Source organism: Struthio camelus, chromosome 3 (genome assembly GCF_040807025.1).
Source record: "Struthio camelus isolate bStrCam1 chromosome 3, bStrCam1.hap1, whole genome shotgun sequence".
NCBI classification, from domain to species: Eukaryota; Metazoa; Chordata; class Aves; order Struthioniformes; family Struthionidae; genus Struthio; species Struthio camelus.
The window spans coordinates 132,353,149-132,370,729 of record NC_090944.1 but is presented as its reverse complement, the minus strand read 5'-3'; the positions used below and the strand labels follow the sequence as shown (position 1 = coordinate 132,370,729).

At 41.4% G+C, this 17,581-nt stretch overlaps 1 protein-coding gene across 19 annotated transcripts in view; it reads left to right on the top strand.

Moving 5' to 3' along the window:
* LOC138066889 (uncharacterized) overlaps positions 1-16,138 on the top strand; it is a 512,507-nt gene extending 496,369 nt beyond the window's left edge. For 7 of the 19 annotated variants that reach the window (XM_068940383.1, XM_068940382.1, XM_068940379.1 and 4 more), the window contains 2 exons: positions 2,629-2,659; positions 7,730-16,138. In XM_068940383.1, the coding sequence (XP_068796484.1) occupies positions 2,629-2,659; positions 7,730-8,002 (304 nt within the window). In that variant the 3' untranslated portion in view covers positions 8,003-16,138. The other 12 variants (XR_011140536.1, XR_011140535.1, XR_011140534.1 and 9 more) reach the window with 7 other exon arrangements.
* The last annotated feature ends 1,443 nt before the right edge of the window (positions 16,139-17,581 follow it).

Below are 17,581 nucleotides of genomic sequence, written 5' to 3'. Positions count from 1 at the left end.
TCAGAGCAGGACACCTGAAGGCTGATCCTGACCCTCTCTAGACTTGGGCAAGTTAGTTAACCCTGTGACTCAATTTGCTGGGAGCAACAGCATTTGCTTACCCCACAGGCAGATTGTGAGGATTAATTAATATTTGCAGAGTGCTTTGAAGATGAAAAGTAGCACATTAAGTACTAGACAGTATTAGTAATAGTGATAACAAACTGATAATTTTAGAGTATATTAGTCTTTCCTTAACCTTTTCTGGCAAGAACTTTTCATTTCTAGCAGCCAAACAAGTGATAGCACTGTAGCCTGTTTCCTGATCCCCTGTTTTCCAAAGCACTGGGAAAATGTTGATTGAACAAGGCACTAAATAAGTACAAAACACATTCAATTTCACCTTTAAAATAAGTTATGGTAGGTTTTAAAATATGATATGACACAGTATACTTTAAATGTACTGAGCTAATATGCCTGAGGTGATGCTGCCTGTTCCGTGTGTTAGAGGTGAGCTAAACAGCTTTGGAAAGATTCAGGTTCTTTGGATTCGGAGCTTATGACTAGAGCATGTGTTTTGCTTTCTATCAGCTGTGAACACATCCCCAAATTTTCTGTACTTCCCAAGTGCCCTGTTGCCCTGCCAGCAGCCCTCTGTCGGGCTTCTCGGTCGTCTCCTCCCTGCTCCGCTGACCCAGCCACACCAAGGTGTCTCACTTGGCTAACGCGCCCAGCAGTCGCTTGCTGTAAGGGGCTCACAGGCATCTGAGTGGCAATGCGTGGTATTTTCTTGTCCAAGCTTTGAACTTCTTGTTGAAGCGTATGTACATTGTCTGAGCTGAGTAGAGAGAAACGCTGTGATTCTTGCCAGTTCCCTGCTGTGTGCAGCCACGTGGGGGAAGGTCGAGGGCAAGAAGAAGTAGTAATGTATAGGGTATCGGATTGGATATTGCCAGTAATGGCGCCTACCGTTACCCACTTGGATTTTATGTCAAGAAAATCAGGCACTGGTGTCAGGCACAGGCAAGAGGAAGTCTGTCAATGCATTTAATTTGAATCAAGAAACCGTTTCAGGCTTGTATGGCCCAGGTCTTTAAGGCCAGTTTCCTGGCATTATGAAAAATGTTTTTCCTCTGAAAACTTTGAGATCTAAGAATTTTGTCTGGAGTATAAACAGTAGGACTCTCATGAAGAGTAAAATTTATTTCTTAGTTTGAAAGGGTCAAATAACTCTAGCTGGGATTAGCTAATGTTTCACAGAGCCTGATGTTTTTGTGGCTAGGGAATCCCTTGAGGAAGGAAGATATCCACTTTTGATGAAAAGCTCCTAGTAAAATTAGATACTGTTTCTGAGCATATCAAAGGAAAATGGAAAGTAGTGAAAATAAAAATGTGCAGCTCTGGAATCTTGTAAAAACTTGACAACAGGAATTCACTATCCATGTTTTTTTCACTTTTTCTGCCCCATCTCTCAAACACATGCAGTCATGCACACACAACCCCTGCCTCTTTCTCAAGTTAGAGGACCTTAGATGTCTTTCTCTCATTCTCTCAACAGCCGCACCTCCAAACTCCCAACTAACAAAAAAAGAAAAAGAAGGAAGAATGGCAATCAGGCTGGGTTAACCTGCCAAATCCCAGATTTTCTCTGATGAGTTAGTTCTCAAAAAAGGAATCACCAGCAAAACAAAGGATAATCTTCAAGATAGCAAGTATAGCTGTCCTATTCCTTTAAATTCCTTCTGAATTATTAATTGATGACCTGAGACATTTCCAAAAATGCAGGACATCTTTTATGAGAAGGAGAAGGCTTGTGGCTTTTGACAATTAATCTGTGGTCAGAAGGCAAACTTTGGGGCCAGTGTTCTTCATAACTTTTAAATGAGCAAAATAGGAGACAATCAAAAGGGTAGAAATAAGAGAAGATATGCTGAAGAAGGGGAAAGCGTTTTCTCCATATTAAGGAATTTTTTTTAACTGTCTGGCTCTTTGTGAGCAATTAAACTGTTCACACTATGAAAAACTGGAAATAGGAAATATTTTCTGATCGTTCATACTGTATTTTCTATGGACCTAGACTTTTCTTTCTTTGCGCAACCTTTATCTGGGAACTTGCTTCCTGGAGACACCAAAAGAAATACTTTGCATTATCCTTTTCTTTTTATAGCATTCCTCCGAGTTAACCTCTACCATTCTTGATAGTGGCTTCTAAAAACAAACTGGCTAGTCTAACAAACTGGGGGGAATATATAATGTCAAGATACAGGAGAGAGAGAGATGATTTTATTGTTGCCCAGTTTACAAGAGAGAGATAAAGCCTAGCTGACCAAAATCTGGAATTTATTCTCTGTTTTTGGTTCATTAATGCTGCACCCTGATACCTGAGGCTCTAGCAAGGACACTGCGCAGATTTTCTTTCTTCTTTTCCCCTCCTTTTTTTTTTTTTCCAGTCTATAATATCAGCAATAATCACTGTGGTATTGTTGCCTAGGCATTCTCGAAGAGTCAGGAGTGGACTGTAATTGAAGAGTTCATTACCAAGATCAGTTGGCTCCTTGATTACAGTGGCAAGGTGAAATATATATCCTCACCAAAAAGCGACTGCTAAACCTTTAGAGAAGTCACCCACTTTTCACTCTTTTTCATTAGGACCCCGACAAGCTTGTCAGCAAAATTAAAGGTATGTCATTCACATCGTGCATGCATTGCAAAGGACTATAAACCTGCCAACCTCTTTGATGAAATAAAAGGGTTTTATTTATGATTCATGTAGGAATATGAGGTTATTTTTATTCTGTCAGTACACTAATAATCAGACAAGAGCTCAGGAAATGAGAAGGCAAACTGACAGGGAAGGTTCTGATAAAGGGGAACCCTCTAGGGTGTTTTGCCCCCTTTGTAATCTCCTCCTTTTTAGTGCGAGGTTATAAGCATGGCATAGCATGATCTTGCAACTAGCTTGGCTCACAGGAACAAAGAGAGTAAGTACCTAGCAGGACGCAAGGTATAATTCCACAAGAAAAAGAAAATGCTTCCACCAGAGAAGTTTGTATTGCTGTAGCGATGTGAACAGGAACATCAGATCTGGTTTTCCAAGAACACAGTGAGTTGTAAAGATACCCCTCTGTTCTAGCTGCTTTCCTACTGGGCAACATAACTAGTCTTAACAGAAACAACAAAAAAAGAGACTGTAAACCTCATACAGAGCCTTTGCAAATTTGTTACCTATTTGTGTTATATAAATTTTTACAGGACCCAAAGCAGGGCATTTTCCCAAATGCCCTATTCAGTTCAGCATGAGATATGACAGCACAGTAAAGGGTGGAAGGCAGAAGTAACTCCCTCCACAGTCTCTGGTCAACAGCATTTATGCTAGCACAGTAGCTAGGTAGCAGGGTACATTTCAAAATGTGTCTTTCCCTAGGTAGTTCAAATGTTTTGGCAGTTTGAAGCTGCTTTAGTCTTGTCCCAGCTCTGCGAAGCTTCTGGAAGTGCGTTTTGTTCTTGTTGGTGTAAGCTGTCATTCGTGCCACAAGCACCACCATGATTACAGAAACTCTCCTTGTGAGTAAAAAGGTATCACTGTATTAGCTGGCTAGCCTTAAGTACAGTAGTTTGCTGAACAGTGGTGTGCTGGCAGGAAAACACAGATTGACAAAATGCGTGCAGGATGAAGTGAAACAAAGTTCACTGGAGGAAGGAAAATAATACTAATCCTTCATTCAACAGGCTGTGAGTCAAGTACGTTTTGTGTGTTGAGGAAATGTAAAAGCAAAGGGAAGAAAGCACACGTAGAAAGGCGGTGTGAACCGCCTTCCTTTCTAAAGACAGCATACGGGGCATTTAGGTATTAGTGATAACAGGAGCTGTGCCCAGGCTGCTGATATGAAATGCAGACCTCGGTTTAAGGTTCCACAAAGTTTCAGTGTTTGAATTCCTTCTAACCAGAGAATCCCCTTGAAGTGAACAGCTGATGCTAACATTTTCATGGGTTGTTTGAATCACTGCATAGACCTGTTGTAGATCTGGAGAATAGACCTAGATTATAACCAGTGTTTGAGATGGGATTCACTGTTCAGCTCTGTGATCTCTGCCGTAATTTTCCACATTCACGTTTGTACCTCACAAAGGTTTGAGAAGGTTGGATTTGGTTACCTGGGGCTGGCTTTCAAAACAAGACAGAGTCATGATGCAGCCTGCAAAGTGTCATAGAGATGCACTGAACAGAAATAGTCTGGTTTAGGAGTTCCTTGGTGGAATATGTAAGTTCCTGCCCTTTGAAAGCTGTATCATGAGTTTGTAGGCCTTCCTAGCTGGTCTAGCAACTTATATTCCTGGGTGTGTTGCTTTTGCGATTTTGCTGGAATTATGTTGTCTGTAGAATAGTATGCAAGAATTAAATTACAGCACAGCTTTTGCATATATATCTGTGGGTTTCACAGAAATAGTGAGCCTTCTGGAAACACCCTTCTTTGTCTCTCTCTTAATCTGCCTTGCCCCAGAAGTTATTGAACTTGTTTCTGGGATCATCTCAGGATGCCCCACAGTGACATCTTCCAGAGCCCTGTTGCTGGTCCTATATACTATCCTGTGATGCTGAGGCTGGGGGTAATTCATAAGCTATTCTTGGGGTCTGTTATAACTGGAAATATAAATCTCAGTGAGCCTCAGATAAATATAGATACAGATTGCACTGCTGCCTAAGAAGCATTATCTGTTCCATTCCAAGAGACGCCTGTGAGTGTCCTACCTGAAAGAGATGGCAACCAGATGTTTCGTTCTACACATTCAGTTTCTTTTCTTAGGCTCATGGTGCTTTCTGTGTACTCAATCTCTTTTTCTCCCGTGGATAGTCATGGGATGAGTTTCCGTTCTTGTTAATCTGTCTTTGCAAACAGCAACAGCAGACGCCATTTACAACAATTGAAAACTCTTGATGTCAAAATCTGCTGCTGTTAACAAAAGAACTTAGGACAGAGGCAGTACTTGAAATTCTATTCAGTGCATTTACAAAAACTGATTAAACTTCAGGGGTTGGAAGTATCCGGATACTGCTATTTGCAGTACACTCAGCGCTAGGATTTTCTGAGAAACTAGCCACCTAGCGAGAGTTCACTGGATTTGTGATTACTGTGTAGTGTTGAAAGGACACAGAGGAGCCTCAAGATGTTGCTATCCCTTTAAAACTATCCTTCCTTCTGTTGATCCAGTGATTTACAATAAAGCATAATTTTATTTCCCTCAGCTAATTACAAACTGCACCCTTTCAAACTCTTAATCTTTTCGAACAGCCAAAGGCATCACTAACAAATAAGACCCAAAATTTAGGCGGTCGTGATATTGCACTGCTATTTCCCATAGCAGCCGAGTAGTTCTCTTGTACCTCTCAAGCCTGCCATTGTGCTGGAAAGTAGAGCAGGTAACTACTTCATCAGTCCAGATTTCATTTTAAGGAGCACAGAGGTTCATTATACTTACTTTATCAGCAGTAAGGTTTACTGCCGAATCCATGAGAGATATTCATGTGAAACATGAGCAGAGAGAGAGGCATTGCATCTTTTCATTAATAAGCCCTCTTCTGGGATCCGGCATTAGTGAGATTCAGCGGATCATAGAGCACAGGGGTATCATTTTTACATGATTACTCTAAATTCTTAAACCAGAGGCTTAAGAGAGAGGCTTCTCACAAAGGCAGCTGTGGGAATTGTTAAATGATTGGCACAGCACTCGCAATGGGCTCAACCGCTATAGGTACCTGCAGTCATGGGGGGTACCAGCAGGCATTTTATTACCTGCCACCAAGGGAAAAATGGGAAAGAGAGTGTATCAGGCAGAGGAAGATGTGCTAACGCTGCAAAATATCTCTGTAGTATCTCTGTAGTTTTTTCCTGCTGAACAAAAGTCTTGCGATAATACTTACGCAGGGCTTCGCCACACCTACAAGCTAAGCTATTCTCTTCCCTTATTGTATCTTCTCTGTGGCTAGGCTTATTTTTGGCCTGTTTGTTTGTTCGTGCCTTCTTTAGTGTGGCTAGTAAAATAATTACTATGCAAACTCCACCCCCAAGTAATTAACTTTGGACTGGGCAGTGGGTGATTTAATTCCACCAAACAAGATGCGTCCGAGATACATTTTATACATATGACAAACTCTGGGTGGCCCAGAGGATTGGTATACAACTAGCAAATCTTTGCTGAATTGTGAGCTTGAGGACGTTAAGAGCAGAGAAAGACATCTGTGGATTCTAGACCTACGATGTCTTCTTGATGTCACTACATGTTTCTTGTGTAATTTTGTGCAGTTTCATGTGTTTGAATAAGCCATCAGTTCATCCAAAAATATTGCCTCTCGCTCCCTCTGTCCTAGCTGTTCATTCCTGTCCTGCCAGACTGGGTGCAGAGCTGCCAAACTAAAATCAGGGAGCTAATCTAGCTGAAATAAAAACTCTTTTTTTTCTCTCTCTCTCTCTCTCTCTCTCTCTCTCTGGATTAGTTTTCAGTTGGATAAGTTCCTCAATCAGTTTCAAACTACAGATGCACAAATGCTTATTGCAGCATGAGAAAAGGGACCCCGTGGGGACTGAAGAGACTGGACTGCTTCTGTCATTCTTGGTGTCAGCTTATGTCAGCCAAAAGTGTTCACTGAACTACAGCTTCAGTTCCCCACATAGAAAATGGGGATATTACTTATTCTTTTACTTCAGATGGGTCTGCGAGTATATATCATCAACATTTGCCAGATATATTTGCATTTGTCCATAGAAGCACCCAAAGAGCTAAATCACAGAACAGGCATTGAATCTATGCAAACTGTGCACAGTGAGGGTAGGTAAACATGCGTAAAACACAATGCTCATTTCATTAAGAAGCACTTTCAGTGGGAGATCAAGTTGAGAATCAGTATAGTGAGTGAAAAGTATGATGCTGAACTCTAAACCATGACCTGTGTGTGAAGCCTTCAGTGTTCTCTTCCTGAATCTACACCTGCCCTGATAGGCAACAACTGCCTGAAGCATCCCAAGGTATCATTAACGCTGAAATATAAAGGCGACTACCTCCCCATTTACATTTCTCTGATGACAGTATTAGCAGAAAAATCAAGAAAATGACTATCCTTCCTTCACAATCTCCCCAACACACTGAAGTCCAGCTGCAGAAATCTCCATCTTCCCAGATGTGCCTGTTCTGCAGGATGTTTGTCTCTCAGACTTGCCATCCTGAATGCATCAAAGAAGGTGAAACAATCTCAAAGGCAGAGAATACTATAATCTGCCTTCCTCCTTACGTCTTATCCTGATCTCTGATAGCTAGGCGTTCTTTCAAGTTCTGAAGCATAATACTCAATATCCACTTTAAAGGTTTTGTTAGCATAAACAATGATTTCTCCAGGTGGTCTTAATACATGGTCTTTCTGGAAGAGTGCTATGTTCTTGATCTTCCTGATTTCCTGTAGCAGTGGAATACAGTATAGTTATCGGTGATATGAAAGAAACATTTATTTTCATTGAGTCTGAATTTGCAGTCCTTCAGTTTCAGTGAGTATCTCTTTATTGTATCCATCCCAAGTATTATTACAATATGTGTGTTTTGGATTTGTACTCTGTCTAAAGGATAATGAAGCAAACTGTAGAATGAAGATGTGGGAACAGGTTAAAATTAGTTATATTATTCTACGTCAGAATAAATAACAAAAGGGCACCTGTAATGATCGTGTACTCCGTTGTATTGATTTTTTCATTTATTTAATTAGAAAGAAGAGGAAGAGGATGAGGAAGAGGAAGAGGAAAAGGAAGAGGAAGAGGAAGAAAAGAGGAGAGGAGAGGAGAGAAGAGAAGAAAAGAGGAAGAGAAGAGAAGAGGAGAAGACAAGGGAAGACAAGAGAAGAGAAGAGAAGAGGAGAGAAGAGAAGAGAAAAGAAGAGAAGGAAAGAGGAAGAGAAGGGAAGAGAGAAGAGAATAGACTGAATTTCCATCTTTGGTACAGCAGGCCTATTGAACCTAAAAGCAATATTGGAGAATTTTGAGGTATCCTGCCATAAACTACTTTGGGCCGTGGTGTAAAGCTGTCATTTTTTGAGGATTCGATCCTAGTTATAACTAATTTCAGGTAGAGATGTTCCACTTTGAGAGGACTTATTTCAATCTAGTGCTTTCTGCAGGTCCAAAAAGAAAAAGAAAAATGAGAACCACGAAGGCGAGGTCATGTGGGGGACTGAATAATCCAGATCAAACAGCAAAGAACACCCGATTAGAAGCCAACACATTTCTCTTTTCAGTATCTCTGAAATTGTTTGGCAGACTTAATTAGAAACAGGTGCAAGCTATAATATTTATTGCAACAATGCATCATTTTTGTCTGTTTCCAAGGTCATCATTCTAGCCAATAGGAAGACAGCAACCCACAGGGAGTATAACTTAGTCTATATGGGTAAAATCTGAATTACTTAACCCTTTATCTAATGGAATGAAATACAACATTGCACAAAGCACAAAGCTAACAAAAAAGAAAATCCTGTGAGAAATCTTTCATGATAACAGGTTCCAGTGAAGTAAGTGACATCACCAGCTGAGCTAATAGCCAGCCTTAGGTAAAATGGAGTAGGTGCAGATAAGAAATGAGAAAAACACATTTTTTTTTACTACTTCTCTTTCAAAGGCCTGGGTTTATGTAGAATTTGCTGCGGTAGGAGGCCATGATTGCATATTATCTAGTGCCTGCTGTACTGCTCAGTCTCATGCGCTGCGTTCTGTTAAGGCATGCTTTTGCAATATATTTCTTTGACTACGTCTGTCTCCAGTGGAGCCGTGCTACCGATGCACCTGTACAGAGGCAACTAGACACTGCTTTTGGGAGCTGCCAGTTGAGAGCACCAGGGTTTTCAAGCAAGAGTAGCCTGATAGATAAAGTTGTTGGTCTTTCCTTCCTTTTAAGACAGCAAACTTTAACAAGGTCCATATGTTTTTATCCATCTGAGGGTAAGTGTCCCAAACATCATTTCACCTGGTCCCACAGTGACTCCATTGACTAATAGTAACAGTGCCCTTTGATATGAAAAAGCCCATTTTCAAAGCCAGTGCTTAATTCCCTCTTGTGAGTTTTTCTCATAATCTTTGCATGACTTCTTTGTGCTTTTGTGATCATTTGGGAATGAGGATCTTCTTTTAAACTCTATTTTGTTCCTTTTAAATATGACGTATAAATACAGAAACAAAAAAGCATACATTAATAATAGAGATGTGTGAAATTGTGGGGTGTTTTTTTTGTCTTTTTTGCAAAAGCTGCAAGAAGATGCCAGTGTTTCTGCAGACGGAAACTATTTTTTTCCCTCTTCAAAACATCACACAGCATAAAATTTCTGGCTATTTATGTATCATTGAGTAGATGCTAAAGATAACCAGGAAATAGAAACTCTCTCTTGAGAATTTACACGCCTTGGGCCCTAGTTTGTTCTTTTGGCTTCCCACAACTCCCTGAAGGGCATCTCAGTATCTAGTTGTCACCATTGCCCAGATTAATTGTACTATGTCTACCGTGAATTACTCTTTTTTTTTGTGGTATCAGGAAACTTTCTTGAGAAAATAGCATCTGTCCATGAAACTCAGAGGTAAAATAACCCAAGCACTTGACACTGATGGATTTGGGATTAAATTCTGAATGACCATTTTAGTAAGAGAGATCCTGTAATCATTTTTTGAGCGCTCAGGAGAATAAAAGTTTATGTTTAAAGAGGACTCCTTCTCCTCGAGCCCCTAAGAAATGCCCCAGCACTAAATTCCTGAGAAGTTCAGACCTAGTCTGAAACCTTGCAGCTCAACATCCTTGCTGATTTTCTTCCCTTTAGTGAATTTAATATCCCACGCATTTTAACTGGCCTAGCTCATGGCTTGCGATTCCTTTTAGCAGTGGAGTGGTGGCTCGTTAACATCATCCTGTGCTTCACCGTGGGTTTAGATAATCTGTTTCCTGAACTGTTTGCAAATAGTCCTCTCACTGTAAGTTTTTCCTCCTCTCTCTCTCCCTGCTCCTCCTCAAAAGTACAGGGCTAGCTTTGAACCTGGGAATCTGTCACACTGTTATAGTCAAGGCTCTTGCCAACATGTCACAGGTGTGCGCAATGAGGAGCACAAGGGAAAAAGGGAGATTGTAATTGTCCAAAGCCTGCTAGGAGAGCAGCTGCTGCCCTGCAGAGCACCTCTGGCACCAGAGAGCCTGGAAAATTAAGGGAAGGGCGGAGGAGAGCCTCCCTGCACTTGTAAAGGTGTTTCAAGCCAGTATTTGCACAGTTCTTCAAAAGATGCCCAACATGAATAAATGTCTGTGGGGAGGTGAACAAGCGAGGAAGGATTTTGTGGGGGGAACTGAGCAACGTGTAAAACTAACAAGCAAGCTTGGGGCTTATGGAAGTGTTCAGAGGCCACTTGGAAAAGGGGATTGTGATTCTGTGAGGCTCTGTGCAGTCGTGGTGTTTTGCTCTGTGTCCTGAGCGCTGAGCACTTGAATTGTGTGTTACTGGGAATCAGGCAGCTCTAGTTATTTGCAGGTGAATGGCTGGTTAGCTGTTTCAGTCTTGGGTCATTTCTGCATTGTACTTAACCGAATAATACCTTCTCTTTCTTCTTTTCTTGCTCATTGATCAAGCTGCTTTTGAGAAAAGTGATACTTTGCATATCTGGCTAAGTGCTGTTAACAGCCTCTGCCTGCGGTTTGTTAAAATTAAAAAAAAAAAAAAGAAAAAGAAAAAAAAGAAGTGTGATCTTGCTGGAGAAGTAATTTGCTTCTCTCCAACCAATGATGGCTTGCACTTTATGCAAATTGGTATCTAGGGACAACAAATCCCATTTAATACATATGCATAGTTCATAAAAAAAACGACGTGAGAGAAAGAGAAAAAAGATAAAGCAACGAGTCAGCAAAAGAACAGGTTCCGAGGAAATTTATTGTCCCAAATTGGACATTTGTAACAGATGATGTGAACAAGTGTTAACTTTGTTTTCAGCAGCTCTTCACGTACATTCACTAGACATCACACGGATTATGTTTTAAGGATCTGAACTGTAATAAAAAAAAGTGTCTGTGGGCTTTGGAGTGTTGTGTTCCATATGGTTGGGGAAGTGCGGAGTTATTGCGACAAGCATCTTGTGAAGCTCATTACGCACGGCGGTGTTAGATGCGAATTGCTGCGCATCGCTATAGGGTACGTACATGACATCCCACAGTCAGCAGATAGCAACTGGAAATGAAAGATATGAAGGCACAGAGTACAGCTTCAGGGAACATGTTAGACAAAACATCTGCTGGTATCAGAAAGCTGCATTATCAGATCATTGTGGCCATGAATTTTTTATAAAGACTTTTTTTTTTTAAAGCTGCAACTTTGAAAGTGACATTTTGCGAGAAAGTTTTTGATTGAAGTGTGATGTCAGGAGAAAGGCCAGTCTAGTTTATTATCTGTGTAAGAGCCAATATTGGCAGCCTGAATCGACTCCTTTCTCCAAGCAGTTGAGTTGGCCATTCACATTCTGCAAGTGCTTTTTCCTTTCTGATTGTGAAGGGTGATAAAACCTCGGCCCAGATTACAGGTTGTAGCTTTAGTACCAGGCTGCTCAGCAAGGGGTTTTCAAAGTTTTGTTCATGAAGGGCTACTTAATGTCATGACTGGGGGTTACGGGACAAAAGTCACCTGAAACGCAAAACCTTTCTGTTCAGAAGATGGAGCACGACGCAAAGCGCAGTGAGGAGAGTTGGGCGTCTTTCTTTGCCTAATTCACACTTGAGTGGGACCTGCGCAGCTGCAAGGTACCTTGTCACCAGCGCAGCCCTGGCAGTCAGCTGGCTCTGTCACTGATGGCCACAACTAAAAAGACCCTCTGCATGTTGCCTTCAAAGGCTTCTCTGGTCCGCAGACTGTACTTTGGCAACCTTGCTTTCAGCTATGAACATTTCAGGGCTTAGAGGGGCCTCTTACCTACTTAACATTCCTGACATTCATAAGAACAGCGAAATGGCATGAAATGTATGTGCATATTGTAACTATTTACATTAAAATGGCAAGGCATTTTCCACCCTCTTGTCCCTCCTGCCCCAACTATTGAGGGGGAAATTTCCTTTGTGCCACTCCTGTGAGAGGACAGGGCAGCCTCGCCACTGGCACAGCAGCTACTGCTGCAATACCTGTCCCTTCTTGATCTACGGGCATCTCTTTCTGATGAGCTGGCTCAAAACTGTGCATGCGGAAGTGACCAAACCAGCTTGCCATGCCCAATTAGCATCATGGTCACCTCGAGGAGAAGTCAAGGCCCTTCCCTAATGTGTTGGCCTCCTTCCTAGGCCTCCTTCCTATATGTTTTCAGGGAAGGTGGAGAATGGAGGGAAATTTCCGAAAGCATGGTGACTTATGAAAGGATTATGTTGTCAGTGGCCATTTTTTTATGTTACACCATTCATTAATGTAACGGGGCTTTGCAGAAAGCCAGAGGCGAATTGAACTCCTTCACTTAGGGAGCCTGGAAGCAAGTCAGAGTTTTTACTGGTCTGTCCTGTTGCTGAATGGGGCAGTTGTCAGGTGAAGGATATAGTTGCTGAAAGCAACTGCCGAGAGAAACTGCACTCCATGAGCTGGCAGCCTGGGTAGGCCATGGCTGTAACATCATTTTTGCTGCCTTTGAATAGCATTTAAAAACAGCAGGCCTGGGATACAGGACATGCAGACCAAGGTTTGGCTGTAGGAGATACTGTTCTGTCGCTTACCTAGACAGGAGCTACATCAGGAAGGTAATTCCACGCTCTCTCCGCTGTATGAAAATAACTCGCATGGTCTAATGATGTTTATGATTGCTTCCTTGGGATGAGATTTTAGAAAATGCTTGAAGACAAAGTTAAAAGAAGTAGACCAAAACTGGGTGGTTTAAATTTTTTTTTTTGTTCTAATTAGAGTTTGGACATTTATTATTAACTGAATATCTTGATTCTAAACTTTGTCATATTTGTAGAAATAAGAAAGTAAATATGGATATGCATTTCTCAAGGTGGGGGGGGTCTCCGATGGACTGACTTACATCTGTGCATCCAGTGTGAAGTTTCCAGATTGGGGGTTTCTCTATTTTGGCAAGGAGGAGATTTGGCCTTATCTGAATACTGGTTATCAAGGACACAATTTCAGTTACGAAAAAGTGAGTTGGAGACTGCGACATTTTTCATGCTCCTTTCTGGAAGAGTATAAAGCTCTTTCATCTGAAGCTCATGGTCCTTTATTGGCTTCCACACCCACATCTCCAGGGAGCCTGAGATGCGCCTCTACAGGGCTTGATCAGTGCTTAGGTGGGAACTTCCCCGGGCAAGCTCGTCCCTCCAGACCTGAGACGTTTCCCTTTGAACCAATGTCCTGGTGTCCCAATAGGAAACGATGTGAATTTGGAACTAAGAGACTGACCATGCAATCCCGTAAAATGAGACGTCAACCAAATTTCTTAACTGTTGTTGCCGTATGCAGTGACGCAACGCTGAACAGAAGTGAGTCCTGCAGTCGGTCCTGTCTGTGCAACTGTGTGCACAAAGCAGGCAGAATCATTTAACTATTTCTTTTGTACATGCAGTCAGATACTGTTTTATATGCAAGCCAGTATATCAACATATGCTGATTGGTCTGTGCTGTTGCGGTAACTATGGCTTTAATTGCAGAGGTTGGAACATGAACATATAGTCTCTTTCCCCATGCCCCCTACTTTTTTTCACCTTAGCTTCTAGTTTGGGTTTACACTATCCTTGCAAGACATAGATTTTCTCAGCTATTCTTCAACTTTTCTTTGTATGTGCAAGCTATTCCTGGACATGAAAATATTTCTGAATAGAAAGATGGCTACCTTGTTACCTGCCAGTGCTAATGGTCTCAATGATGGAATATATAAGATTTATTATAAAATGTGTGTGTGTGTGTGTGTGTGTATGCATGTATATTTTCATATAAATAAATATATATATTTATATATATAAAAAAATTCTGTGCCAACCAACAAACGGCTGTAATACTGGAAGCTTGTAGAAAGAGCAGGAGGTATGTCTAGTCAGTGGAGCAAGCAGAAGGGGCAAAGAGCTGGCATTGCAGTGTAGCGAAAGAGTATGGAAGAATATATGGACATGCAGCTAACAAGAAGGGAAGGGAAGTGGCTGGAGGGTAAAGAGATATAATGGGTCCCAAATGTGGCAAGCACATATGCTGCCATACAGCAAATGCAAAATGCCACCACTAGTGACAAGTGTATTGCACCTAAGGAAAACAGCTGTGCAAAGTGCCCAAATCCACATTCAGCCTGCTGACCCTATGTCTTCCTGATCTGATGTGTATTAAATTGGTCAGGTCTGAGAGCCTATCTGAGTACACGTTCCATGGAAATAATGGCTCTGTAAATCTCTGAAATATTTCGTGCACTGCCACCTATTTTGCATTTGCAATCTTGCATTTGCGAGATTGTTTTATTTTATTTTATCTCATTTTATTTATTCTGCTGTGCTCAGTATCACATGAACACTTTGATTATCTGTGTAGATCATGGTTTAGTACAGTTCTGTGTTACTTGCAAACCCTCCTACGTAACCCTATTATTTGTTAATAATTTTTCTATTTTGAAGAAACACCCTTTGACACTCGAGCTGGATCTGCTGTTCTTAGGCATAAATGTAATAAAGTCTCTGTGAAGAGCATCCCTCAAACTGGTCCTATCTGCTCTGTATATATTTGAATATATAAAAATATTAATAAATGATTCCAAATGTTTAATCATATCCATTTGACTCCCCGAGACTCAGTGTCTGTAGCTTTCCGTGTTAACTGCTCCTGTGATATCTACATACTGCAGATTTGTTGTTGATCTTGGATTTTTTAAGTAAAATAAAACTGAGGTTTGCCGTTTGATTTGAATTAATCAGGTCTGATTAGACAGAAGCAGATCAGTCTGTTCTGGAAATCCCTGAATCTCTCTAATACATTTGCATGTGCTATTCAAAAAAAAGTTTGTGTCTAAAGTAGGAGTGCTATTTGTTTAATAGTTAGCATTTTTTTTCAAACGGAGTAATAAATCTTATGGGGAGGGGGAATTATTTTAATATTCAGGTTGTAGGAGAGACATTGCATTTTGTTTTATGAAAATATGGATATTTTAGAATAGAGTCACCTGGTGGCAGATTTCATAAATGTACATAAAGAGATCCTCCCTAATACTGTTAGTTAGTTTTTTTTTCCCCATCACACTGACTGTCCATCTACAAGCTTTGATAGATAGAGCGACAAAAACAAAGGAGTGTATTTAGTTTAATAAGCCAATTTGAAGAGAAAGGTTGGAATTATGTATGGCAGAGGACAATTATGCAAGCTAAATGATTCTTTAATTAATAATGAGATCCATGAAAAAAAGCAAAGGTGACAGGATCCTCCTTTTGGAAGGAGCAGAAAGCTTTATGGTTTACCGTGCATGCTGATGTGCAAACCGGCTGTGTGAGGGGGTGTAATGCTGAAGGACGTTACAGTGAAGTGCAACCTAAGGGGATCCATGTGCTGAAACTATTGTTACTTTTTTGACTAATATTGCTTGTAAAAATATATGTATGGAATAACGTGACAGCTCGCATTACCACTAGCATGAGTGGGAATCGAAAGGCAAGAGCTGGGAGGCCCAGTTTGATTCAATTAGGTCTGTGGTTGGATTTCCAGGCAAAGTTCACCATTGGGTCTGGTGCTCCGACATGTGGCCATCTGTGCACCAGGGCTCGTTGCCCTTGGTGAAAGTGCCCCGAGACCTATTGTTCTCAGAGCAGCACTTTGGTTTGTGGCCGGAGTCCAAGATGCCGAATTCAGTAGTGCCAGCTGCTCCAGCAGCACCGTGCGTCATGGCAGACGCATTTACGCTGCTGCCCTCCTTAGCAGGGAGGAACGGATCGGAGAGGGCGACTCCAGCCTTTTAGGGGGTGTATTGGCAGCACCTGGCTGCCCTGGCTAGCCCCCTGCCTGGTGAGCACCAGCTGTCCTTGAGCTGTGCCCACCTCTGGGCTCTGCTGGAGAAGGGACCTTCCCCAGGAGAAGGTCTCCAATGGAAATTTTCCATTACTAACTAGGTTCTTCTGCCATGGTCTCTATCTCATGTGTAGAAAGAAAAAAAACCTGCGGGGAGACTGCCCATCTGGCTGAGCAGCTGAGAGTGGCAGCGGGGGACGGCACTGCCAGAGACGAGGGTCCACCACCGCCGGTGAGGCCAGCCATCTCCTCCTGCTACCCAGCCCTCTGCTCAAGTCCGCTGGGCACTCATAAATCCTTTGCACAGGGTAAAAACAAATAAGCAAATAAGGCAAGCAATTGCATTTTTTGGAGTGAAATTTCACTGTGAAGCCCAGCTCATCAGAAATGGGGTGGTAGGCTGCATATAAAAAACAAAAACAAAAAAAAAACCAAAAACTCAAATCCTCTGCCTCGCACACGTGTGCGCAGTCTCTCTCTCTCCCTTTCCTCACCGTCCCGTTTGCAGTCAGGAAAACAGGCCAGGGAGAGATCCAAGTCTACCTGTAGAGCCACCGGTTTGGCCTTTTCCTGCAGCTTTTATGCCTCTTCTAAATCCCTCACTGTTGTGTGCCCGAGCAGCAAGCCATATGTTAAAGATGTTAAAGAGCAAATACTTTGCAGACTGTAGCAGCATGCCGAGTCAGAGGGGAAGTGAGCAATAACGTTGGGAGAAGGAGGCAGAAGTGATTATCTGATAGTGATTATTCGGGAGGGCAGTAGTGGGAGGTGCACTAACTGACAGGGATTCACTATGGGACGCAAATCACTTAAGGCAAAGCCATTAGGATCAATTTGAAATACCAAAGAGGGAGGCTAAATTGACAATAGCATATTTTAATTGAAATCACAAATATCGTTCAGCAAGATACGGTTTAAAAGACCAGGCAGAGTTGCTTTATCTTGACAGAGGAAAAGTTTTGCTTTTTTGTTAGAAAATTTGCCCTTTTTAGAGAGATCAAAATGGAGCAGAATGTTTTTTTAAAAAAATCCTTAAATCCCATTTATATAATTTTTCCATTTTAATGTTTTCTTTTTTTTTTTGTGATGGGCATATTATAAATGGAATTAACCACATTACTAATGCTTTTAATCTGATTTTGCTAAAGCCTAAGGCTGAACCATGGAATCAGCATGTGTCCTGTTAAAAGAAAAATACAGCTATGTAGACAATAAATAGCTTGTCCAGATAAACACATTTGTCTATACGTTAGTTTTATTTATTGAGCTAACTAGCCTTTGTACCGACACTGGGGTTTTTTTAGACCTGATACAAAACCAAAGTCCATACAATCGGATTGTCACTGTTTTTGGCAGTAGAAATGCAGACTTGGTAAAAGAGCCTGGCATGGAAAACCACTGACTTCTGACATATTCCATTTGTTCCTTACTCTTTTGATTTCTACTCACAGAATCTGACATATGTTGGGCATTGACCTTGCTCTTTTAAATAAGCTTATTTTAGAAGACCTCTGCAAAATGCTGTCTATTTGGCCTCAATGTAAGCTGTTAGGAAAATGTAGCACAAACACAGAAGTTCTATGTTTTGCATGCCAGAGA